We start from the raw sequence: 26,124 nt of genomic DNA on the forward strand, positions 1-26,124 counted from the left end.
AGGACTAAAATCTTAAAGAACAAGAATAATTAACTACTGACCACTAAGCTGCTAAAGCATTTCTAGTTTCTCTAAATTATGTCAACCATCTGTGTACGCAAAATGAGGAACAATGCTAATATTTAAAATGGAGATATGAACTCTGGTATTTGGTAACCAGGCACATAAGGAAACTTGCCACATAACAAAACAGCACTTGAGATTCTTTTTACTTATTTGTATTCTATACGGCTTATTTTGAGCTTCCTTCCTGTTTATGGGAATCTAATATGCTCTCAGTAATAACTGCCTCACAATACACATGATTTTGGAAGAGATTTTAGTGTTCATCTAACAAACGTTTTATGTTATAAAGATTATGTCACTATCTACAGTCACTGAGCTAATTATGGCAGTGAACTCTGCCATAATCAGTCATTTTTCCTCGTCTTTCTGTTTGGTTTTTGACTACATGTGATATGTCCCTAAAAACTGACAAATGTGTTTAAAAAGTAGACATAAAATTTTGGGGGGGTTGGAGGAGGAGGCACATTCAATTAGGTAACAACTCACTGAAAGCCTGCTGAGATGAAGGCAATCTTCACTAATAATACTAAATCACCGAGCTCCACCCTTCCTCAAATTAAGTCTAAACAGTTTTTGAAATGCAGAATACACCAAACCAGTAAAATAACCCTTGCTTGCTTCACATCACACTCAACGAACTTGAGCTCCTCTAAAAGATGCGTCTGTCAGTTATTTCACGAGAATCCAGGGGAGAGGCTTACCAGGCCTGAGATCCAAAACCGTACCAGGCTAACTGGAACATCTGGAAGCCTAAGCCAAGGAGGACGGTATTCTTATTCCCTAATGATCTCATTAAGATGGTAAGAAAGCCTGTCTGTAAAGCAAAGGAGACAATCCTGAGAAACCATGTGAACACACAGATTTAAGGCAAGCTCTCTGAGGGAAGCCCACTAATGATGACCAGGGACCTCTAAGGGCACACTGCCTGACCTCAGACTTTGAAGTCATGCAGAACTGATGCAGTTCTAAAGGGTAGAGCTTCAGGGGCTCCAGACTGACCTGGAGCTCGGGGCCTTCAGCCTCGTCTCCAGAAGATTGTTTGTCTGATGCTTTGCTAGCACTTCCCAAAAGATCATTCACCAGTTACCATGATTGAGAGGGAGACGCCTCAGTCTCTTTGGAGAAACACCAATCACTTACCCACCAGTGAACAGCAAACCCCTGCTGAACATTTACAGAATATGTGGGATTTTGCTGGAGGTTAACAGTTTCACAAAGTTGGATTGACATAAATTTGATTTTAACAAACATATACTCAGCTAAAAAACTAGCTGAGATAGTCTGAAAAGGCACAGGATAAAAGATGAGTTTGTGCTAATTGACTAACCAGAGTTAATATAAAAAACAAACCAAAATCATGAGCAACTTGAAAGTTTAACATAATTTACATTTGCTGATACAGTTCAACAAAAAATAAAAGGCCTTTGCCTTGACGCGTTCCTATGATCTTGTCAATTCTAATTTTTGAGTAAACAGTTTCACAGCCGTCTCATTTCTTGAGAGTTATCACAGAAGAGTACTCCACTTGGGCTACCATGCTTTAGAGCAGCATGTAGCTGTTTCAGAGAAATAGCCTCTAGGCAGTCCCATATGATATGGTGAATGCACCTAAGCACATCAGTAAATTAAAGAACATATGCCCTACTTTTTGTCATCCTATATTTATATAGTCATGCACTGCAGAAGGACATTTCGGTCAATGAAGCGCATATATGATGGTGGTTCATAAGATCAGTACCACAAAGCCTAGGTATGCTGTAGTAGGCTATACCATCTAGGTTTGTTTAAGTACATTCTATGATGTTCGCATGACAAAACTGCCTAACAATGCATTTCTCAGACTGTATTCCCATCATTAAGCAACATACAACTGTAACAGATGGGGAAATGTTTAATGCTCTTTACTCAACACATATATTCTAATGCACTGATTTTCCACATTTCTTCAGTCCTGGCGATAGCAGGGGTTGAAACAGTTACTGATTTTTATTTCTGCTTTTCACTTCTACTTACTTTTCAACATTAAAATAATATGGAAATATTCTCCAGGTTAAGTTAATTTTGTACTATCTAGAGTCAGATTGTGGTTGGTAGCTGTAAAAGCAAATTTTTATTTGCTGATTGACCCAGTAGAGGTAACAACAAGTATTCTAAAAAGTACTGAAAGGTTGTACTAAAGTCCTCCTAAATCATAACCTCAACATTCTATTCAAAATGGAATGGTTCTATGGACCATATGCAAGTTAGTTTACTGGGTCTGATATTGTTTGAGATGTTACCATGGCAGGGGAGGAGGGGGGCTGAGGTGGGGGTGCTGGGAACCTCCATGAACATTCTTTGCAGCTTCCAGTGAATCTACAGTTATTTCAGAACAAGTGTTAAAAAAACAGAGAATGGGTAAAACGACACTCACCTGAGCCACAATAGACAGAATTCCTACCATAGCTATGAATGCTGCAATTTTAACAGATCCAAAACCTATGACCTGTGGAAACGGAAAGAAAACTCTTTCGTAATACAGATATTATAAATATAATATGTGTTATGTTCTATTAAAGCCATAGGATAAAATAGCTGAGTTCATAAAACCTTGACAACAGCAAATTAAGGCAGTGCTGAAAGCTGAACCCATTTAACCAGTAATTTATATCTAAACATGATATAAGAAATCATTACAAGCAGGTACAACTTAATTTAACTTTTAAGGTAATATTTTCTATTATAGGTCTACCTATTATTTCCTATCCCTCTGCATCCCCAACTCATCAATACACAAATATAACATTATCAAGTATTAGAGAGAACATGAAGAAAATGATTTGACTTTTGAGACTGCCAATACAGAATTTGCTTACTAGCAAAGTCAGTAGCTCTCAACTTTGGCTGCACATTAAAATCATGTGGACAACGGAGAAGGTGGGGAAAGGGGAGAGAGAAGAGGGGAGCAATGAGATGCTAGAATCCAGTTGAGACCAATTAAAGCAGACTCTCTGGACCCAGGCACAGGTATGTTTTAAAAAGCTTCCATGGTGACTCTAATGATCAGCCCAAGTTAGCTGGCAATGATTTCTAAGCCTTTTAACCTTAACAGCAGCTCTGAAATGCCTAAAACTTTTAAGTTTTAAATATCAAGTTTTTAAAAAGTTAAATTATTTTGACCTCTATTGAACTTTTATAAAATTCAGAAAAAGGACTTAAAAACTACTGTATACATTCTTCTCATTTCATAAATGACTGTCTTGCTTCAAGTCACACAACTAGCTAATAAAAGAACTAGAGCTTAACCTCTGGTTCCCAAATCAGTGCTGCTGACATTAACAATGTTCTATTACTTTCTAATCAAATGCAATTTTTTAAAAAAAATTAGAACCTGAAAATGTAGCTTTAGGAATTATTTATCAGCCTATATTTGTAAATATATACACACACACATATATCTATGTATGTATGTATTTTAAATAGTTTTATTGAGATAGAATTTAAATATCATACAATTCATCATTTTAAGTGTACAATCCAATGGTTAGTATATTCAAAGTGTTGGGTAACCACCACCACAATCCATTTTAGAAGATCTCATCACTCCTCAAAGAAACATGGACCTTATTAGGAGTCCCATTCCCCCACCTACCCCTCTGTTCAGCCAGTCATCTACTTCCCCTCTCTATGGATTTGTTTATTCCAAGCATTTCATATAAAGGGAATCATACAATATATGATCCTAACTTCTTTCACTTAGCATAATGTTTCCAAAGTTCACCCATGTTGTAGGATGCATCAGTGCTTCACTGCTTTTTATTGCTAAATAATAACATTCCACTGTATGGCTATACCACATTTATTGATCCATTTCATCAGTTGATAGAAATCTGGGCAGTCTCTACTTTTTGGCTATAATAAATAATAATTTGGGTAAAAGTTTCTGTGTAGACATGTTTTCATTTTTCTTGGCTATATACCTAAGAATAGATCTGCTGGGAACACTATGCTGAACACCTTGAAGAACTGCCAGACTCTTTTCCACAGTGGCTACACCATTTTACATTCCCGCAGGGACGTATGAGGGACTCCCATTTCTCTATATCCTTGTCTTTTTGATTACAGGCACCTGAGCAGGTGGGAAGTGGTCTCTCATTGTTTTGAGTTGCATTTCCTTGATGGCTAATGATGTTAAGCATCTTTTCATGTGCTTATTGGCCATTGTATATCTTCCTTGGAGAAATTATCTATTCAAAATCCTCTGCCTATTTTTTCACTTGGGTTGTCTTCTTGCTGTTGAATTATAAGAGTTCTCTCTATATATACTGGACACAAGTTCCTCACCATATATATAATTTACAAATATCAAATGCAATTTTAACTAAAATGTGTGTGTTAACCTCTCTTAAAAGTGAGCACAAATAGAAAATAACAGAATGCTTCTGATTTTTCATAATTGGTGGTGGTGGCATAAGTATACGTATAGAAAAAAGGGTAAAAAAGGAAAATATTCAGTTGTTTATCATCCATGCAAAGGGATAAGATTTTTCACTTTCTTCCTTGAGTTTTCTTATTTTTCCTATATTATTTTCTACATTAAATGCATATATAATTTTCTACATTAAACACACTACCTCACCACGCTTCCCTTTAAATCTCCAGCATCCACCCACCCAAAATGAGCCAAACCAAAATAGAGCTGCTTGAAAAAATGTTTTACTTCTATGCCACCATATAAAATATTACAGTCTTATACTTTTAGGACAACTCTAAGGATGGCAAGTTTAACAAGTTTATTTAAAAATATCTCCAGAAATACAGAAATTTATCTTGGGAGGAGGCTTGCCCTTCCAAAGTGGAGTAAACCATTAGGAGAAGGACTTCCAGTGAAATCAGTAAAAGACCAAGGCAGGATTGCAATGGAAGGCAACTCAGGTCTCAGCAATCCAGAGACCTGAAACAACAGTCGGAAAAAGGAACTTTCTTTTAATTGCCTTAAGTCAATTGCCTTTTGGGGGACAAAGTAAAGTGTAAATTTTTAAAGAGAGAAAAAATCAGAGGAGAGAAAAGATTATCTTGATTATTGTTTGCGAGCCACCTTAAAGTTTACAGTGGTGTTGAGCTCTGGCCTACCAAAGATGGCTTAGCAGGCTGGCTGTGTTCAGACTCAGGGCAGGGCATTTCTGAAATAAACTTTACCTCTCTGTGAAATTTAATGGATATTATTAAAGATTTAAAATATTATGATAAATCCTGTTTCTGCTAATTCTCATTCTGTATATTTTTTCCACAGTAAACATCGTACTAAATTTTAAAGCATCACTGAATTAAAGGTTTCCTGACTACTAACTGTATGTCAGCACCTACATTTGCAACCAGAAGCAAATATACACCTTTTTTCTCTACACTGTTTTCTCCCAACCTTTGATTTTCCTCTTGTTCAAAAGCTACTAGGCATCTACTACTCACCTGCCTGAGATAGAGAAAAAAACTTGAATACTGTCCAGCTTCAGGAAGATATGAAAGAAACACAGTGATGCAGATTAGTAAGACGGTAGAATCTTTCCCAACTTTCTTCAGTGACTAGGAATAAGCAGAATGAGAAACACATAAAAAGCAAATACACACTAATGTCACTGCTACTCTGGGACATTGGCTTCACTGTTTTGATGTATTAAGGTGGATAACAAAAATTGAATGGATAAAAGGACGTGAACCTTAATATTAAATCTATTTTCATCTGTCTATGGAAGTTCTAATTTCAGAGGTATGTATTTCAAATATTACAGGCTTTTTTTTTTTTTTAAAAAAACACTTGCTCATCTCTGTTAATAATACTGGTTCACATCCTGAAACAGCCTATGAACAGATCCTGAAAAACACTGCTCCAGATACCTTTTAAGAATATCTCATCTCTCTCTTTCATTCATAATATAACTCCTTTAAAGCCATAAACAGTATGGGGTTTTCATTACACGCAAATTCACTATATTCTTTACAACGTTAATATTCAACTTGGCTGTAAAACTGGTAGACAAATAAGTAGGTCCCAGCCATGGGGTCAGTAACAAGATTCTCTGACTAGTAACTTTTTAAATGTTACAATTTTGTCCAAAATTCTTTCTTACATTCCTTTCTATACAGGATCATTGAGGAGACCAAAAAGTGCATCATTTCTAAGGAGTAGAGAGTGCTGCAGAGCATTCTAGTCACCATAACTGTAACCTTATTTTAACTAACAGCAAAAGCAGCTGTCTATTGAGACCTTGCTACATTAGTCCACACCTTGTAGACTAGTTAATTTACATATAATCACTGTAACCCTCACAACAGCCCTGAAAAGGAAGCCACAGTCGTTCCCATCACAGAGGAGTTTCCCTGTCTCACCCACTGCTGGGTTCACACCTGGTTTCCTTCTCCAAGCACCTCCTTCTAGATGTCTGACATCATGCACCAACAGAATGGGCAGGGCCCCCAGGTCATGCCCTGGGGGGGCTTTTTAGAAAAGAATTTCTAAGTTAGTTTTCCTATTATATGTATTTTTCCTAAAAGGTAGACTTGGGGGGAAAAAGCAAAAATCAAATCTCTGATTATTTTTTCCCGTACAAATTTTCTTAGGAACAAGTGCAAACCAGATAAGGTGGGAGAAGGGGAGAGAAGATTCTTCTTCTCAGTACTTTTTCTAGTTGTTAATGGGATCCTCCTCATGCAAAAAAATAAATTATAGAAAACAATCCATGCAATCTGTAAAAATATAAGTTCAAAGCCTCTGGTCAAAGTGGATGTACACTAAGAATTTAGAAAATAACTACTTTAGTCAGACCAAATACATTTATCCTTTCTGAATTTAAGTAAATGAAAACAGTCACTTCAAACAGCCACTTTCATTTATTTTGTCAAAGAAAAAGGATGAAAACAACCATGCAAAAAGAAAACAAAAACAACCCAACTTCCTTCTCAAACCCTTTATCAGGGATTAACTGGACATGTTTCTCTTTTCCCTTATGATAACCACATGCTTGACTTAAGAAGTATCAATTCTGTATATTTCTTGGTACACAGACTACCTCAGTCTCTCACTTGCAATTAAATTTTTTCTATTTTTACTGGAGAAAGAAATGGATCAACAACTGCTGGGATGCTTGAAGTGTTCTTTTGTTTGCACGGCTTAGAAAGATATTTAGGAAAGTAAGTGTTTTGTTTTTATTTACCGCAAAAGGGTCTGCTTGTTTCCAAGAAATCTGAGCTCCCCAAGAGAGCGGTCTCATTTTCTCCGGCAAAGACTCTGGAACAGCCAATAAGATAAAGCAGATGTCCAGAAGAGCGACCACTGTGGCCACTAGCACAACGAGGTTGTCTCCATAACTGGCTGAGAGGTATGCTCCAATGGCCGGGCTGCTGACCAGACTGGCTGCAAAGGTGGCTGAGACCTGTGGAAAAGCACATTCTCACCAAGGGTCCCATCTACTGCAGGTGCACACCTACAAAAGCACACTCTCACTTAGTCCCACCTGTTGCAGGGGCACACCTATGTTCCCGTTCTCACCCAAGGGTCCTACAGGTGCATACCTACAGCCATCTTTCCCTGGCTTTACACAAGACAAAAGGAATGTGTTGCACATAAATTTTAAGAATGAAAGAATTAAAATAATTGTGTTTTAAGAATTTGTTCACAAACTATTAGCCAATTGGAGATATCCTGGAAAGCTGTAAGAGTAAAAAATGATGATCTTATTAGAAATAAAAATTGTGTGTCCCCATAAATAAAACACATGCACTTTAGTTTTCTTTAATTGAGGAATGGGGATGTGAGGAGAAAGGTATGAAAAAAATTTCTGCAGGGCTGATGACAAAATCTACAAACCAATGAGGGACTACACTTGATTTCATCTTCCAAAAACATGTACTGTTTCACCATTTTATTATTTGGTAATCATTTCATTAGCTCTGAGAAGGGGAAAAAAAAAATCCCTGATATTCTTAGAAAGAGAAAAAGCTATAACAATAAATCCAAAAGATTTGTTGAGAGATGTCGACACTTTTTAAGTTCCCTGGGCTGTGGATTTCTGTCATGCTGTCACCCCCAACCTCCATCTAATACTAGAGACCACAGAGCCAACTGATCACACTTCCAAGCTGAATCCAGGGCTCCTAGGCGCTAGGGGAGCACTGATGCAGGGTCCTCTGGTGCTAACAGTGACGATCTTGTATCTGCACAAAATAAGTCATTCATTCATAAAAGAGTTTTCCATTATCTTAATCTTCATCATATTTTTAAAAAATTATTTTATTGAGATCATAATGGTTTATAACATTGTGAAATTTCAGGTATACGTTATTATTTATCAGCTTCTGTATAGACTGCATTGTGCTTACCACCAATAGTCTAATTTTTATCCCCTTTATGTGCCCCTTTAACCCTTTTACCCACCCCCAAGCCCTTCCCCTCTGTAACCACTAATCTGTTCTCTCTGTGCATGAGTTTATCTTCTACAGATGAGTGAAATCATAGTGGTTGTCTTTCTCTTTCTGGCTTATTTCACTTACCATAATACCCTAAAGGTCCAACCATGTTGTTGCAAATGGGATGATTTTGTCTTTTTTATGGCTGAGTAGTATTCCATTGTGTGTGTATATATATATATATATATACACATCTTCTTTATCCAATGATCACATGATGGGCTCTTGGGTTGCTTCCACATCTTGGCTATTGTGAATAACGCTGCAGTGAACACAGAGGTGAATAGGTCTCTTCGTATTGTTGATTTCAAGTTCTTTGGATAAATACCCAGTAGTGGGAAAGCTGGATCATATGGCATTTCTATTTTTAATTTTTTGAGAAATCTCCATACTGTTTTCCACAGTGGCTGCACGAGTTTGCATTCCCACCAGCAATGTATGAGGGTTCCCTTTTTTCCACATCCCCTCCAACATTTATTATTTTTTGTCTTGGTAATTACAGCCATTCTGACCAGTGTAAGGTGATATCTCGTTGTAGTTTTGATTTGCATTTGCCTAATGACTAGTGATGTTGAACATCTTTACATGTAACTGTTGGTCATCTGTATATCTTCTTTGGAAAAATGTCTGTTCATATCCTCTGCCCATTTTTTGATCAAGTTTTTTGCTGTTCAGTTGTGTGAGTTCTTTATATATTCTGGAGATTAACCCCTTGTTGGATATATGACTTGAAAATATTTTCTCCCAGTTGGTGGGTGGTCTTTTCATTTTGTTCCTGGTTTCCTTTGCCTTGCAGAAACTCTTTAGTGTGATGTAGTCCCATGTGTTAATTTTCTCTTTTGTTGCCCTTGCCTGAGCGGACATGGTATTCGAAAAGATGCCTCTAAGACTGATGTCAGAGTGTACTGCTTATATTTTCTTCTAGGAGTTTTATGGTTTCAGGTCTTACATTCAAGTCTTTAATCCATTTTGAGTTAATTTTTGTGTATGGCAAAAGATAATGGTCTACTTTCATTCTTCTGCATGTGGCCGTCCAGCTTTCCCAACACCATTTATTGAGGAGACTTTCTTTTCTCCATTGTATGTTCTTGGCTCCTTTGTTGACGATTAACTGTCCATAGATGTGTGGTTTTATTTCTGGGTTTTCAATTCTGTTCCATTGATCTGTGTATCTATTTTTGTGCCAGTACCGTGCTGTTTTGATTACTACAGCTTTGTGGTATATTTTGAAGTCAGGGTTTGTGATGCCTCCAGTTTTGTTCTTTTTTCTCAGATTGCTTTGACTATTTGAGGTCTTTTGTTGTTCATATAAATTTTAGGATTCTTTGTTCTATTTCTGTAAAGAATGTCATTGGGATTCTGATTGGGATTGCATTGAATCTGTAGATTGCTTTAGGTAGTATGGACATTTTAACTGTATTTATTCTTCCAATCCATGTGCATGGGATCTCTTTCCTTTTTTTCTTTTTAAAGATTTTATTTTTCCTTTTTCTCCCCAAAGCCCCCAGGTACATACTTGTGTATTTTCAGTTGTGGGTCCTTCCAGTTGCGGCATGTGGGATGCCACTTCAGCATGGCCTGACGAGCCGTGCCATATCTGCATCCAGGATTCGAACTGGCGAAACCCTGGGCCACCGCAGCGGAGCACGTGAACTTAACCACTCAGCCACAGGGCCAGCCCCTTTCCATTTTTTTATGTCATCTTCGATTTCTTTCAATAATGTCTTACAGTTTTCAGTGTATAGATCTTTCACCTCCTTGGTTAAATTTCTTCCTAGATCGTTTTATTCTTTTGTTACAATTGTAAATGGGACTGTATTCCTGAGTTCCCTTTCTGCTAGTTCCTTAGTAGAGTATAGAAATGCAACAGATTTTTGTAAGTTGATTTTGTACCCTGCAACGTTGCTGTAATTGTTGATCATTTCTAATAGTTTTCTGATGGATTCTTTAGGGTTTTCTACATGTAAAATCATGTCATCTGCAAACAGGGAGAGTTTCACTTCTTCCTTTACAATTTGGACACCATTTCTTTCTTTTTCTTGCCTAATTGCTCTGGCCAAACCTCCAGTACTATGTTGAATAAGAGTGGCGAGAGTGGACACCTTTGTCTTGTTCCTGTTCTCAGAAGGATGGCTTTCAGTTTTCACTGTGAGTATGATGTTGGCTGTGACATCGAACCTGAAGTGAGTTCACTCACCCACTGCGCAGCAAGCCAATCTCTGACACTGGGTGTAGTGGAAAATAATAGGAATTTTACTATTGCACAGTGCTGGGCAAGGAGAGAGGGCAGCTAATGCTGAAATCCCAAACTCCCCGAAAAGCTAAAAGGAAGGGTTTTTATTTGGGGTTTTAGGTGGTGGAGGGGGAGCATATGGCCTTTCTGGTCGGAGCCTTCCCACCAGTCTGTCTTTGGCCTTGAGACTACTTGCAGAGAAGAGGGAGCCTATGACCTTGCTGGTCAGCAGCTTTCCCACCAGCCTGTTTCTCTTTGTGGGGAGCAGATAATGAATCCAGGTGCTTGTCCTTGGCAGTCTGTCTCCATGGAGAATAGTGGATTCTGGAGCTAGGAAGCCAGGGAGTAAGCAGGGAATGAGTGTTTTGGTTTTAACCCCATAGATGCTGGGTTTAATGTAGGGAAACTGATATCAGGGTTGGTATCAGCTATGGGTTTGTCATATACGGCCTTTATGTTATGGTACTTTCCTTCTATACCCATTTTATGGAGAGTTTTATCATAAATGGATGTTGGATCTTGTCAAATGCTTTCTCTCCATCTATTGAGATAATCATGTGATTTTTATTCCTCATTTTGTTAATGTGGTGCATCACACTGATTGATTTGCAGATGCTGAACCATCCCTGTGTCCCTGGTATAAATCTCACTTGATCATGATGTATGATCCTTTTAATGTATTGTTGTATTTGGTTTGCCAATATTTTGTTGAGCATTTTTGCATCTATGTTCATCAGCAATATTGGCCTATAGTTTTCTTTGTGTTGTCCTTGTCTGGTATTGGTATCGGGGTGATGTTGGCCTCAGAATGAGTTAGGAAGCATTCCATCTTCTTCAATTTTTTTGTAATATGTCGAGAAGGAGACGTATTAAATCCTCTTTAAATGTTTGGTAGAATTCTCCAGAGAAGCCATCTATTCCTGGAATGTGGTTTTGGGGGAGGTTTTTGATTATGTTTCAATCTCTTTACTTGTGATTGGTCTATTCAGACTCTCGGTTTCTTCTTGGTTCAGTTTTAGGAGGTTGTATGAGTCTAAGAATTAATCCATTTCTTCTGGGTTATCCAATTTGCAGGCATACAGTTTTTCATAGTATTCTCTTATAATCCTTTGTATTTCTGTGTTATCCATTGTAATTTCTCCTCTTTCATTTCTAGTTTTATTTATCTGAATCTTTTCTCTCTCTTTCTTAGTGAGTCTGGCTAAGAGTTTGTCGATTTTTTTTATCTTCTCAAAGAACCAGCTCTTAAGTTTCACTGATCCTTTCCACTGTTTTTTTACTCTCTATTTCATTTATTTCTGCTCTAATTTTTATTATTTCCCTCCTTCTGCTGACTTTGGGCTTTGTCTGTTCTTCTTTTTCTAGTTCTGTTAGGTGTAGTTTAAAATTATGTATGTGAGATTTTTCTTGTTTGTTGAGGTGGGCCTGTCTTGCTATGAATTTCCCTCTGAAAACCACTTTTGCTGGATCCCATAAGAGTTGGTATGTTGCATTTTCATTTGTGTCCAGGTATTTTTAACTTATCCTTTGATTTCTTCATTGATCCAAATTGTTCAGTAGAACAGTGTTTAGTATCCACATATTTGTGACTTTCCCAGTTTTTTTTCTTACAGCTGATTTCTAATTTCATAGCATTGTGGTCTTAAAAGACGTTTGATATGATTTCAATCTTCTTAAATCTATTGAGGCTTGCCTTGTTTCCCAACATATAGTCAATCTTTGAGAATGTTCCATGTGTACTTGACAATAATGTGTATTCTGCTGTTTTTGGATGAAATATTTTATATATATCTATTAAGTCCATCTGTTCTAGTTTTTCATTTAATTCCACTATTTCCTAGTTGACTTTCTGTCTGGATGATCTATCCATTGATGTAAGTGGGTTGTTGAGGTCCCCTACTATTATTGTGTTGCTGGTAATTTCTCCCTTTAGGTCTGTTAATAGTTGCTTTATGTACTTTGGTGCTCCTGCATTAGGTGCATATGTATTCATAAATATTATGTCTTCTTGGTGGAACATTCCTTATATCATCATATACTGCCCCTCTTTGTCTCTCATTGTCTTTTTTATCTCGAAGTCTGCTTTGTCTGATATAAGTATGGCAACACCTGCTTTCTTTTGCTTGCCATTAGCGTGGAGTATCGTCTTCCATCCCTTTACTCTGAGCCTGCGTTTGTCTTTAGAGCAGAGATGTGTTTCCTGGAGGCAGAATATTGTTGGGTCTTGTTTTTTAATCCATCCAGCCACTCTGTGTCTTTTGATTGGAGAATTTGATCCACTTACATTTAGAGTAATTATTGATATATGAGGGCTTAATACTGCCATTTTATCTCTTGTTTTCTGTTTTTTCTTGTTTTCTCTGGTTTCTATGGTTTCTCTTCCTTTGTGTTTCTGTCACTTCAGTTTGGTGGTTTTCTGTGAAGGTTTTCTCAATTTTCTTCTTTTTTATGAATTGTGGCTCTGCTCTGATTTTTTGTTTAGTGGTTACTGTGAGGTTTGTATAAAAGATCTTGTAGATGAGATAGTCCATTTTCTGACAGCCTCTTACCTCCATTAGTCTAAGCAGGTTCCACCCCTTTCCTCTTCCCCATCTAAGTTATTGTTCTCACAAATTATTGTTTTGTGTTGTGTGTGATTAAAATGAAGTATTTATAGTTACTTTTGATGCTTTCCTTCCCTTTATCTTTAATGTTATAAAGTGTTTGCTAACCTGTTCTGATAGAGAGCTGCAATTTTTTGATTGTGTCTATCTCTTTGATCAAGACTTTGTAAACCTTTTCCCTTCTGTTTCAGGTATGAGGGCATTCTTGATCATCTTTGTAGGGGGGCTCTTGTAGCAATGAACTCCCTCAGCTTTTGTTTATTTGGGAAAGTTTTTTTTTTCTCCATCATATCTGAAGGATAGTTTCCTTGGATAGAGTTTCCTTGGCTGAAAGTCTTTGTCTTTCATTATTTTTGAATGTATCATTCCACTCTCTCTTAGTCTGTAAGGTTTTTGCTGAGGAGTCTGCTGAAAGCCTGATAGGGGTTCCTTTGTAGATTATTCTCTTCTGCTTGCTGCCCTTAATATTTTTTCTTTGTCATTGACTTTTGCCAGTTTTACTACTCTATGCCTCAGAGAAGGTCTTTTTACATTGATGAAATTAGGAGTTCTATTAGCTTCATGTACTTGTAAGTCCAGTTCCTTCCCCAGGTTTGGGAAGTTCTCAGCTATTATTTTTTGAACAAGCTCTCTGCTCTTTTCTTCCACTCTTCTCCTTCTTGAATACCCATAATCCTTATGTTGCATTTGCTACTTGAGTCAGATATTTCTTGGAGAATTTCTTCATTTTTTCTTTTAGTCTCAGTTCTCTCTCCTCCTCCACCTAAAGCATTTCTACATTTCTGCCTCTAAATTGCTAATTCTGTCCTGCATAATGTCAGCTCTGTTTTTTAAGGTTTCTAGATTGTTTTTTATTTCATTCATTGTGTTCTTCATCTCCAATATTTATGGTTTTTTTTTTAAGATTGGCACCTGAGCTAATATCTGTTGCCAATCTTCTTTTCTTTTTTTTTTTCCTTTTTCTTCTCCCTAAAATCCCCCAATAGATAGTTGTATATTCTGGTTGTAGGTCCTTCTAGTTGTGCCATGTGGGACGCCGCCTCAGCATGGCTTGACGAACAGTGACATATCCACATATCCACAGCCAGGATCTGAACCAGCAAAATCCTGGGCCGCCGAAGCAGAGCATGCAAACTTAACTAGTTGGCCACAGGGCTGGCCCTGGTTTTTTTAGAGGTTCAATCTCTTTTGCAAAAAATTCCTTCTGCTCATTAATTTTATTCCTGAGCTCACTGAACTGTCTTTCTGAGTTTTCTTGTAACTCGTCAAGTTTCTTTATGATAAGTATTTTGAATTCTCTGTCATTTAGATTGTAAATTTCTGTGACTTCAGGATTGGTTTCTGGAGACTTATAATTTTCCTGCTGATCTGGAGTGTTAATGTATTTTTTCATGGTGTTTGATGAAGTGAACCTTGGCCGCTGCATAGCGGTAGGATCTGGTTGCAGATTCCACCTGCCACTTTAGCAGGGGATTGGGGAGAGCCATGGAACTATGTTTTCTGAAGTTGTGCTGATAGGGCTTGTCTATCACTATTGCTTGGTGGGTCACCAACACAGGTGCAGGCATCCTGGTGTGAATCTGCTGCTCTGACTGACTGGCCAAGCTGGTGCACCAGGTGGGAGGGGATGGGTGCTTTCTCTTGCATGTGCAAGTCCGCACTGCACTTACTGGTGGCCTGCCTGGGCTGCTGGGCTTGGTAGGGGCATCCATGCAGTGGCTGATCTGCCTCCTCACCACCTTTTTGTATGTAAATTGAGAAGATACTCTACTACTCAATGTACAAATAAAGAAACAGCAATAGAAAGTTAAACAACTACCTTAAATTCACATAATGAGCAAGAACTTAAAGCCATTTTCCAATCTCTCAAATTAATCTTCCCAACAAAAATGTACAGTCAGACCTAGAGCTGCTAAATTTCAGCTGAAATTGCTTTTATAATCCGACAGCATTCCAAGTGTAAAGAATCTAAAGATCATGGCATGTACAGAAGAAAGCACTCAATCATTTATTTCATTATTCATCAAAAAGACATTTCTAATTCTATCATAACTGCCTTCTAACCAATTGGACATTTTCCAAGATAAAAATTGTTCAATAACTCAAAATTTGGTCATTAAGAACAATGGAATTAAATTATTATCTACATAACAATGGTTTAATATATAAGAATACATTTGATACATGAGTTTTGAATAAAAATGGCTGCCTTTTACTAAACACCATTCCCCCAAATTTAGAGAGGATACAATAGCTCTTTCAGATGTAAAGGACAAAGAAAGACTGACTATGAGATGAATGCTCATTAATAAAAGATGTACTCCAAACCATGGTATACTTTTAAATTCATCCTTCCCATACATGTGACACTCCCTGCAACACTGCTCTGAGGAAGAAGTGCTCTGAGTATTTTCTGGTATTTCCATAATTTAAACATTTGTAAACTGACATGGAGAAAACTTGAAATTAGCAAAGGCAGAAATCTTGATGAAATCTTTAAGTCTTGCAAAACAGAGGAAGAAATGAGTATTATTATTTACAAATCTATGTATGCAGAGCCAAAAGCCTCATAACTGACTTAGATGGCACAGCAGGGCAGATGCTCTCAGACAGAGGGGCAGACCCACCCCCTCCTCCTAACACAGCCCAATTCAGTTAGGCCCCTCAGTGCTCAGGATTCCCTCCTCCCAACTCTCTCTCTACTACTGCCCACCTATAATACCCTAATCTTCCTCCCTCCATTTCCTGTACAGTACATGGAAGCAGGTATAGCACCTGGGAGATCAATTTAGTTTCCTAAAGCATGCAAAAAGTAACACATTATTATATACATATGTAGCAATAGTGAGAAATAATAGGAATTTAGTGGGAAAATCTCTGCTATTAAACTATATAATAGGGACTATTCTAGGAGCCAATTTAATCATGTGGAATATGAAAATTAAAGTATCTGGGATCTATGATCTCAACAAATGCTATACAAAATGTTGTGTCTTTCTTAAAACTTAAAGTAGCCTACTTGCTTAGTGTGCATATTTATCTAAACCCCTCTTTCACTTAACGCTCAACATTATGTCTCTGGTGAACAAACCCGAAGGATGACTTCACCACAACAATCACTCAATGAATGTTGACTTACTTAATATGACTACTGATTGCCATGTCTCTGAAAGAATTACCATTTTCTTGGTTTACTGGAGGGGTTTCAGTAAGGAACATGTGCATATTTTATATATTCTTTAACATATCTCAAAATGCTCCTAAGAACCTCAGCTAAACTGGATTGACAATCCTGTAATGAATTGGCAAATAAATCCTCCAACAGGTTCACATATTGAACACATGCACACACATGCTCACATGCCATCTTTCCCCCCTTGAACCACTTAAGGAGCTCTCAGAGTCATGGCAGTCTGACTTAAAGGGCTTCAGTCTACCATCTTCTATGGGTATTTCTTCTCCTACATAACCACAATGCCATTGCCATGCATGGAAAACTTAGAGATGATTGCCTAATACTCAATTATCCAAAAAGGGGTCTCCTATAACTTTTGTTATGCATTCCTGCCAATCTTCCAACTCTAAAAACAATAATAAATTACTAGCAATTTCTATCTTGCTTTTTTTAAAAAAATGATCTTTTTAAAATCCTTTTATATTTTATTTATTTATTTATTTATTTTGAGGAAAATTAACCCTGAGCTAACTGCTGCCAATCCTCCTCTCTTTGCTGAGGAAGACCAGCCCTGAGCTAACATCTGTGCCCATCTTCCTCCACTTTACATGTGAGACGCCTACCACAGCATGGCATGCCAAGTGGTGCCATGTCCGCACCCGGGATCCGAACCGGCAAACCCTGGGCCACGAGGCAGAACGTGCGCACTTGACTGCTGTGCCACTGGGCCAGCCCCCTATCTTGCTATTTTTAACTTTTTGTAAGTTTCCCTTTTTATTTCAATTGCTTTAGATTTTCTTTTATGTATGTCAATATTTACAACATTTAAAAATCTCATTTTCCTGTGAATTTTTAATAGAATGTTAATTATTTCTCTGGCTAAAAAACATACTCTATTATCTTACCCATCCATAAGCAGTACTTCGCTCATGCTCCTGAGTGACATCAGCTACATAGGCAAATATCACAGAGAACGTGACCGAGAAGACTCCCGATACAGAAATCATAGCAAAATACCACCTATAATAAAAAGATTATTTTAATTACCCAGGAGAGAGGTAAAGAGCCAAAGAGATACAATGTAAACATTATAAACCAAGAAATAAAAAAAATACATGAATACGTATATTTCAAGATATAAAGGACAACTAATAAAATTATAATCAAGATGGGGAGGAAGAAGTAGAAACATATTAATTCTGCCACTGCTCAAAGAGCGTCAGTATGTGCAATTTAAAACATGAAAGAATAAGGGGATTAAGTTATAGTTTTAAAGGTAGCCAACAGCAGAGAAATAAAAACGTTCTAAATTCCCTAGCTTTAGCCAAAGAAAAGACTTGTATAGAAAATGACTTTATTTTATTTATTTATTTTTTTTGAGGAAGATTAGCCCTGAGCTAACATCTGCCGCCCATCCTCCTCTTTTTGTTGAGGAAGACTGGCCCTGAGCTAAGATCCGTGCCCATCTTCCTCCACTTTATATGTGGGACGCCTGCCACAGCATAGCTTGCCAAGTGGTGCCATGCCTGCACCTGGGATCCGAACCAGCGAACACTGGGCCACCGAAGTGGAATGTGTGAACTTAACTGTTGAGCTACTGAGCCGGCCCAGAAAATGACTTTAAGATGGCTACACAAAAGCAGAAAGCGTAGCAAAAAATATTAATGTAATTAAGACCAAAATTTCTATCATATGCACAGATGCTTTAAAAAAATCCAGTTAAAATACTGGTAACAGAATCTCATAAAACAAAAAGTAGGGTTTACCCCAGGATATAAGGATGTTTCAATATTAGAAAATCTATTAATACAATTCATCCAAGTAATAGATCTAAGGAGAAAAATCAAATGATCTCTATTGATGCAAAAAGTCATCTAATAAAATTTTACATCCAATCTTGATTTTAAAAAAGAAAATCTCTGGATAAAATATGAGTGAGTATTTTTCAACCCAAAAGCTAGCTTAACACTTAATGATGAAACATTATGACGTTTCCTTTATATAAACAATCATCACTTTTATTTAACATTATTCATTGGTCAATACAAATAGCAAACACAGCACCATGAAAACTGGAAGGGAAAAGGTAAAATCATTTAAAGATCTAAAGAAAAAAACTTTAAGGTATTGAGAGGACATTAAAGAAGCCCTAATTCATTGGAAAAGCATGACTTGTTGTTAGACAGAAAGACTCAATACCAAAAAAGTATTTTAGAAAAACTCATTATCTGGTAGAAAATAAAATGATCCATTATGGGTACCCAACAAATTTAGAATGTGACAACTGTTGACATAAAATAAAATGCCGACATCAAATGAGGATATTTTTATATAAGCCAAAAAAAAGAAAACCTACTATTTGCATTTAAAAATCAAAAAATCAAAAACAAAAACAAATCCCTTCCATTTTAAGGTGTGTTCTTCACATGGGAAGAGTATCTCAGCAACAGGAATTTTGGCCAATATCATCCTCTGGACCATAGAAAAACAACTGAGTTACAGCTTAGGAGCAAATTCCAACCTATCTTTGGTAACTAAATAGACTTGGTTACATGCTAAATATTCTCTATTTATCATGAAAAAATGAAATCAAATTAAAATTCACATCATGATTTAGAATAGACTATTGGTCTTACTACAGGATACACAAAAGTGACTCCTACCTATTGATATAAACTATGCTGTTGGCATCCCAGAGCAATGAGCTGACAAAAACAGCACATTTGCAAAGTCAGCTGAGCCACAGTGGTGCGCAAAGGGAGTAGAGATCGTCAGCCCCCTCCCAGGACCCAATCTTGTAACTGACCTCATGGCAACAGCAGTTGCCCTTAAAGACATCTTGTATTTCTATTTCTTTACCTAAGTAACTTATCTTTGACTTAATTCTATGATGTCTTCATTTCCCCATTTATAAAATGGGCATATAGACAACTGCCCAAACTGGCTTTCAGTATTACCAAAGAGATCAAATGAAAACACAGGTACAACTGCTTCAAAATGGTTAAGAAGTGCTCTGCAGATGTATTTTAAATATGTGACCCAAAACAGTCAGTCATGATGGTGGAAGGCCGAGCCACTCACCACGGGCTGATCCTCATCAGTGGAATTGGGAAGCAGGTGAAGAAGACAGTGCCAAGGAGAAAGGGCTTCCTCCCCAATGCATCAGACAGAGCGCCTATGAGTGGCGCACTCAGAAAAGACAGCAGGCCCTGGAGAAGAAAACAGAAGCAAAGGTCAGATTTATAATGTGATCCTCCAATTACTTGTAATTTTTGTTTTCTAAATGCCCCAATTCATTTTACCAGCCCCCAAACAGAATAATAACAGAGACACTGCAACTTGAGCAACAGTATTGAGGCTAAGAGGAAGCAAAAAACAGAACACCACACACATGCAAAGGAAGTAAAGAAACACATTTACTGCTTCCCCACTATTTGCCAGTTACTCCGCTGGCTGGTCACTTTCACATCACTGTTTGATCTCATGGCTCAGTGGCCACAGGTCTGCCCCTCAGACCCTGCTGGTACCATAGTCCTCACGTCACATGCTCTGTCTAGACACACGGCCACCACTGCCTACATTATGGACAGTTTTCCAGTCTCTTTATTCTGAGCTCTGTATCTACAGCCAAATGGACTTTTCTACTTGGACATTTAACGTGCACACTGTTCTCTGTAAACCTGACCAAACGCCCATACTTCCCACCTTAGCTAAGAAGCCATGCAAAGCTTTTTCCTCCATCCCTCCCCACCCCAAGGCGATTTTTCCAGACTATTCTCTCTTAATGACTACTCTCTATCCATTTGCTGCTGTAACACACTTCAGCATTTCTTGTCTAGATTAAATAAAACCATCTCCTCACTGGTCCCTGACCTGGGTCCTCCCTTCCTCCAATATGTCCTCCACATACCCCCAAGAGCAACCTTGATGAGCTGCGAACCTCAGCTCTTTGATCCTTTCTCTAAAATCTTGCAATGGTCTCCACTGTGCAGTTTAAATTCTTCAGCAGGTATTTATGGGTGAAATAATGAGTGAACTTTGCTTTTAAATATGACAGATAAACACAAGTGGGGGAAAACTGGGTTGACTCAGACAGGACTGGGAAAATGTTGATAAATAATGAAACTGGGTGATGAGTATGTGGGTGTTAATTATATTTTCTCTACTTTTGTGTATTTGAATTTTCATAACACGTTTAAGAAATTCCTCAGCATATGATACAAATAGGACCCTCCAGAATCTGGCACCTAATACACATCTTACACTTTGGCTATACACAATACTTAAGTTTTCTGAAGATACCACTTTCCTTTGTGTCAATGGGCCTTTGCACAGGCCCTTGCTGTGCCTGCGTGCACTTCCCACACCTGGACCCTGTAACCTGCTAGTCATTCTTCACAACTCCAGGCAAGGAGCACCTCCTCCTCTATTTATTCTCTTAGCTACTCAAGCAGAATTAATCACACCATTTTTTGGGGGATGCAAAACAAACCCCCTACATTTGGTATGTAACTCCTATATGGTAACATTCTATTACAATTACTTGTCTATCTTCTCTATTGGATTAGAAATTGAAATTAGAGTATAGAGATGACTTCTTTTCATCTCTGTATTCTTGGTGCTATCACAGGGCTTGGTAAAATAAGGACTTTCAAAGAGGTTTGCTGAATTGAACAGAACTTTTAAGAGGAAACCAACTCACAGTAGTTTCCAAGGTCACATCACTGGGAAGAAAAGTCCAGGGGCCAGGAGACAGGTAAACTGAAGTGAGGGGAGGTGAGAGAAAGACTCAACGGAGGGCAGGCAGGATCAGGAGAAACGCTTTTTGGCTCCTCTGAAATAAAATATTAATCCATGCCCATGGATCAAACCTTGTCATTTCTAAGCCACAGCGGATTCTAGGGCATTCGGTAACAGATCAAGTATTAGATGATTTCCTTTAACAAGCATCTAAATGACTGGCGAAGCAGGGCTTAAATCCAGGACTTGTGATGATCAGCTTTAATAAATAAATGACAAGCAACAGGATATACTGGAGTATATGAGGAAGCCATTTGGGTTAAAACTAATTCGGCCCAACCTTGTTTTTCCAAAAGGGCCTGATGTGACCTGTTGAGCAAGCACTGTATATCTGCTTTAAATATTTACTATGTCCCAAAGACAAGAACAATGCCCTTAAAAATAGGAATGTAACTTCCCCCAATATCGAGATTTCTTTAAGGATAAGTATCTCTTCCTGGGAACTAAGGATTAATTCTATGCTCACCTTGTTACCACTGACCCGCTGACCACTGATCTGCTGTGGCAGCTAAGCATCTCATGACAGTTATAAAAGGGACACTCTGATCATACGTGATGTATGCTCTTTGTTCCAAGACAGTATATAGCCACTCTGTACACCCCACTTCTTTGGGGAAGGAAAGTCTTGGGTTAGCCCTCAGATCTAGCTCATAATAAACTCACCTCAATTTTGATTTATAGATTGGTTATGGATTATTTGCAATGACAGCTTCATGAATTTTAGAACAGAAAATGTTTCATGTTGCTTCAAAATTCTCTCAAAATAGCAAATTCTGAGCACCTGAGTCGTATAGAACTGGTCAAGAAAAGTATGTAAAGAAATTTAAGAGGATAAGACAGTAGAAATAACAACCAACACAAAAACAGTAACAAAAACTCTTTAAACACAAAGAACCCTGGAAAGTTTTTGGACAGTTCTGATTTCTGATTTCACACAATGCTTTAAAATACGGAATGTGGGGTCAGCCCCGTGGCTGAGTGGTTAAGTTCACGTGCTCCACTTCAGGGGCCCAGGTTTTCACTGGTTCAGATCCTAGGCACAGACATGGCACCACTCATCAGCACATACTGAGGCGGCATACCACATCGCACAACCAGGAGGACCTACAACCAGATTATACAACTATGTACTGTGAGGCTTTGGGGAGAAGAAGAAGAAGAAAAAAAAGAAGATTGGCAACAGATGTTAGCTCACGTGCCAATCTTTAAAAAAAAAAAATATGGAATGTATGCCATTTTTAAATAAAGGATATGAGAACGCCAAGCATTAAAGTTACATTTAAAATAATGCAGTCTTTACAGAAAAATGGTACTGTCTTCTAGACTATGGATTTAAATTGTAATTTAATCTGTGGAATTGAAAAAAAGATGTAGTCTCTCAAGTTAAGACACTAAAATGGAGCCAGGCAGATATGAAGAGGAGAAGAACAAACTCTTCCTTCAGGATGAACTCTTGAACTCATCAGATGCCTGAAATGCATCTGCAAGTCTTCTCAAGAAAGACAAGATTATCAGGACAGAGACCTCATTTCTGTCAAAGTCCTCTTCTACATCTCTAAGTTTTAATGGATTGTTTCAGTCGACCCTCACTCCATGACTACCTTGCACTTGGAATTTGTTAAAAGATATTCCTTTCCCTTTTTTCTTTATTTGTGTTTGTTAGCCATGACTGTAAAACTTTCCTTCTCCCTTCAATGGCTGGAACACAATTCAAGTACTGCTTGAATCTGTGTTCCTGGGCTGCAGTCTTAACAAACCCCAAATAAACTTCTTTTTGTTTACGTCTGTCAGAGCCTACCTCATAATTGGTTGACAAATCCATTCATTAAATGATATTATTTAAATCAAACACTCAGTAACAATGATAGATATGGGAAGGACCTACTTTTTTATTAAGATGCTAAAATACAACCTAACAAAATACTTGCCTCTTTGGAAAACTTGTATTGGCACTGATTGGTACTGATTTTAACTCAGCAACAATCTTCCTCAAGCAAAAAGAGGGGGATTGGTGGCAGATTGTAGCTCAGGGCCAATCTTCCTCAAAAAAAAAAAAAAAAAAACAACCATAGAGAAAGACTGGAAACAAATGTTAATATGACAATATTTACTGAGCACCTATCTTTACTGTGTGCCAAGAACTGTTGTTCTAGGTGCTGGGGATAGGAGTAAGTAAAGCAAACAAAAATCCATGCCTTCAAGAAACTTCCAGTCTAAAAGAGGAGGAGTGAGGAAGGCACATGATAACAAGATAAAGATAAAGCAAAATCTATAGCATGTCAGAGGTGAGATGATAATGCTTTGGAGAAAAACAAGGCAGAAAAGGGGGACTGGGAGTGATGAGAACAGGATACATTACTCGAGACAGTAGCCAGTGAAGGCTTCACTGAAAAATGACATCTGGGTGAAGAACTGAGAGTTAGAAGTGAGGCCCACCAATATCTGGGGAAAAGCAATCCAAGCAGAAAAAACAGTCCCTGCAAAGCTTTCAGGCAAGCACAGGCTGAGCAAGTTGTGGCTGGAGTGAGGTCAGCAAGGAGTGGTGGAAAAGAGAACAGGGATGCTGCCAGAGGAGAAAACAGGGTCTGGTGGAGTTGGTTAAGCGACAATCTGGTGTATATGAGTATCTCTGCTGAAGGGGAACGAGGACGTGTTTTGATTATAGATCTATTTTGAAGGTAGAACCACAGAATTTGCTGATGTATTGGGTTTGGGATGTAGAAGAGAAAGGAGTCAAGACTGACTCCAAGGATTTTGGTCTCAGCAAGGATGGCATGATCAGTAAGTGAAATGAGGAATACTTGTGAGGAGGTCAGGCTGCAGGGGAAGATGAGGAGCTTCATTTTGGAGACCTTAACTTTGAGATGCCTATCAGACAAGGAGATAGAGAGGTCAATTGGGCAACTGGATACACTATTCTGGAGTTCTGGGCCAAGGTTTAGGAAGATATTTATTTCAGAGTTGAAAGTGATAAGTCTGATGATATCATCAAGGGAGTGACTGTAGAGATAAAAGAAATCGTTGTTGAAGGCTTCAGCCACCTATCTTTCAGAAGTCTAGGAGATGAGGAACACATACTACTTGTCAAAAACAGGGTTAAGAAAGAAGTTAATTTGAAAACATAATAAAAATAAATCAAGTTACCATATGACTCAGTAATTCTACTCCTAGGTATATACCTAGGATTAAGTGAAAACATATGTCCACATGAAAAATTGTACACAAATGTTCACAGCAACATTATTCATAGTAACCAAAAAGTGGAAACAACCCAAATGTTCATCAACTGATGAATGGATAAACCATGGTAGAGCCATACAACGGAATATGATTTGGCCACAAAAAGAATGAAGCACTAATATGTGCTACAACACAGGTGAACCTTGAAAACATTATGCTAAGTGAAAGAAGCCAGTCACAAAAGACTGTTATATTGTATGATTCCACTTATAAGAAATGTCCAGAAAAAGCAAAACTATACGGACAGAAAGTAGATATGCGCTTGATTAAGGCTGAGGAGGTTGGGAGGAAATGAGGAGTGACTGCTGATGGGTACAGAACTTCTTTTTAAGGTGAGGAAAATGTTCTAAAATTGATTATATGCTGATGGCTGCACAACTCTGGGAATATACTAAAAAGCAATGAATGTACACTTTATTATTTTTTTTTAAAGATTGGGACTTGAGCTAACATCTGCTGCCAATCTTCTTTTTATTCTTACTTTCCCCAAAGCCCCCCAGTATATAATTATATATTCTCGCTGTAGGTCCCTCTGGCGGTGCTATGTGCGACACCGCCTCAGCATGGCTTGATGAGCAGTGCCATGTCCATGGCCCAGGATCCAAACCCACGAAACCCTGGGCCAACCAAGTGGAGCACAAGAACTTAACCACTTGGCCACAGGGCCGGCCCCTGAATGTGCACTTCAAATCCAGGACTTGCACGGTATGTGAATTATATCTCAACAAAACTGCTACTGCTGCTGCTGCTGCTGCAAAAAAGAAACTAAAACCAGAGAATTCACAGAACAGTTTACTCTTGTAAGCTTTAATGATGTTCACCCCAATCTAAATCTTCTCCTCCACAGAATTATGATAGTAAACTTACAAAGTAAAAGTTAACTGCAGAAATTCTACAAAGATGAACAAAAGATATAAAGAAGAAAACTAAAAATCATCCATAAATCCACACTTTCAAACTTCAGATGATTCCTTCTTATTAACTCTTTTTTTCTCCTGCTTATATACATGTATTCTGGTCAAAACAAAACGGGAATCATACTGCATAGCTTTATATCCTTTTCCTTTCAAAAATTATATGATGTTCTTCAAAAATGTGTTCTTTATGTGCCTGTATTACATCCTACGGCTGTACCACAACATATTTATTCTTTTAAATTTAAGGCATTTTAATTGTTTCCATGTTTACTATTACAAATAGTCCTTTACCTGAAACTTTGAATAACTCTATTTGATTAGAAGAATTTTCTAGAAATGGAATTACTGTCAAAATATGTGAATATTTTTAAGGCTTTTAAAATACTGCCTTCCACAAAAGCTATACCAATTTATCCTCTCATTAACAGTACATGGGGACCCAATTTACCACACACTGAACTAGTTCTTGTCAGTTTAAACTTTCTACCAATGCATATGTGAAAATATTATCGCATTTAATTTAGGATTCATTGCCTAAGAGTGACAAACTTATTTTTACACTGACATCTTTTGTAAACTGACAGCTTTCACCCTCCTTTGCCCTTCTGAGATATCACTTTCCTATGGCTTTGAGAGAGCTTTTATGTA

At 37.8% G+C, this 26,124-nt stretch overlaps 1 protein-coding gene across 2 annotated transcripts in view; it reads right to left on the bottom strand.

The window, feature by feature from the left end:
* The window catches only part of MFSD14B (major facilitator superfamily domain containing 14B), an 86,268-nt gene that overhangs the window by 5,215 nt on the left and 54,929 nt on the right, over positions 1-26,124 (bottom strand). For both annotated transcript variants that reach the window (XM_044756581.2, XM_044756580.2), the window contains 6 exons: positions 19,601-19,728; positions 17,425-17,539; positions 7,257-7,475; positions 5,515-5,628; positions 2,480-2,551; positions 768-880 (listed from right to left, as the gene is read on the bottom strand). In XM_044756581.2, coding sequence (XP_044612516.2) covers positions 768-880; positions 2,480-2,551; positions 5,515-5,628; positions 7,257-7,475; positions 17,425-17,539; positions 19,601-19,728 — 761 coding nt within the window. The remainder of the gene's footprint in view (positions 1-767; positions 881-2,479; positions 2,552-5,514; positions 5,629-7,256; positions 7,476-17,424; positions 17,540-19,600; positions 19,729-26,124) is intronic.

Source organism: Equus asinus, chromosome 23 (genome assembly GCF_041296235.1).
Source record: "Equus asinus isolate D_3611 breed Donkey chromosome 23, EquAss-T2T_v2, whole genome shotgun sequence".
Lineage (NCBI taxonomy): Eukaryota > Metazoa > Chordata > Mammalia > Perissodactyla > Equidae > Equus > Equus asinus.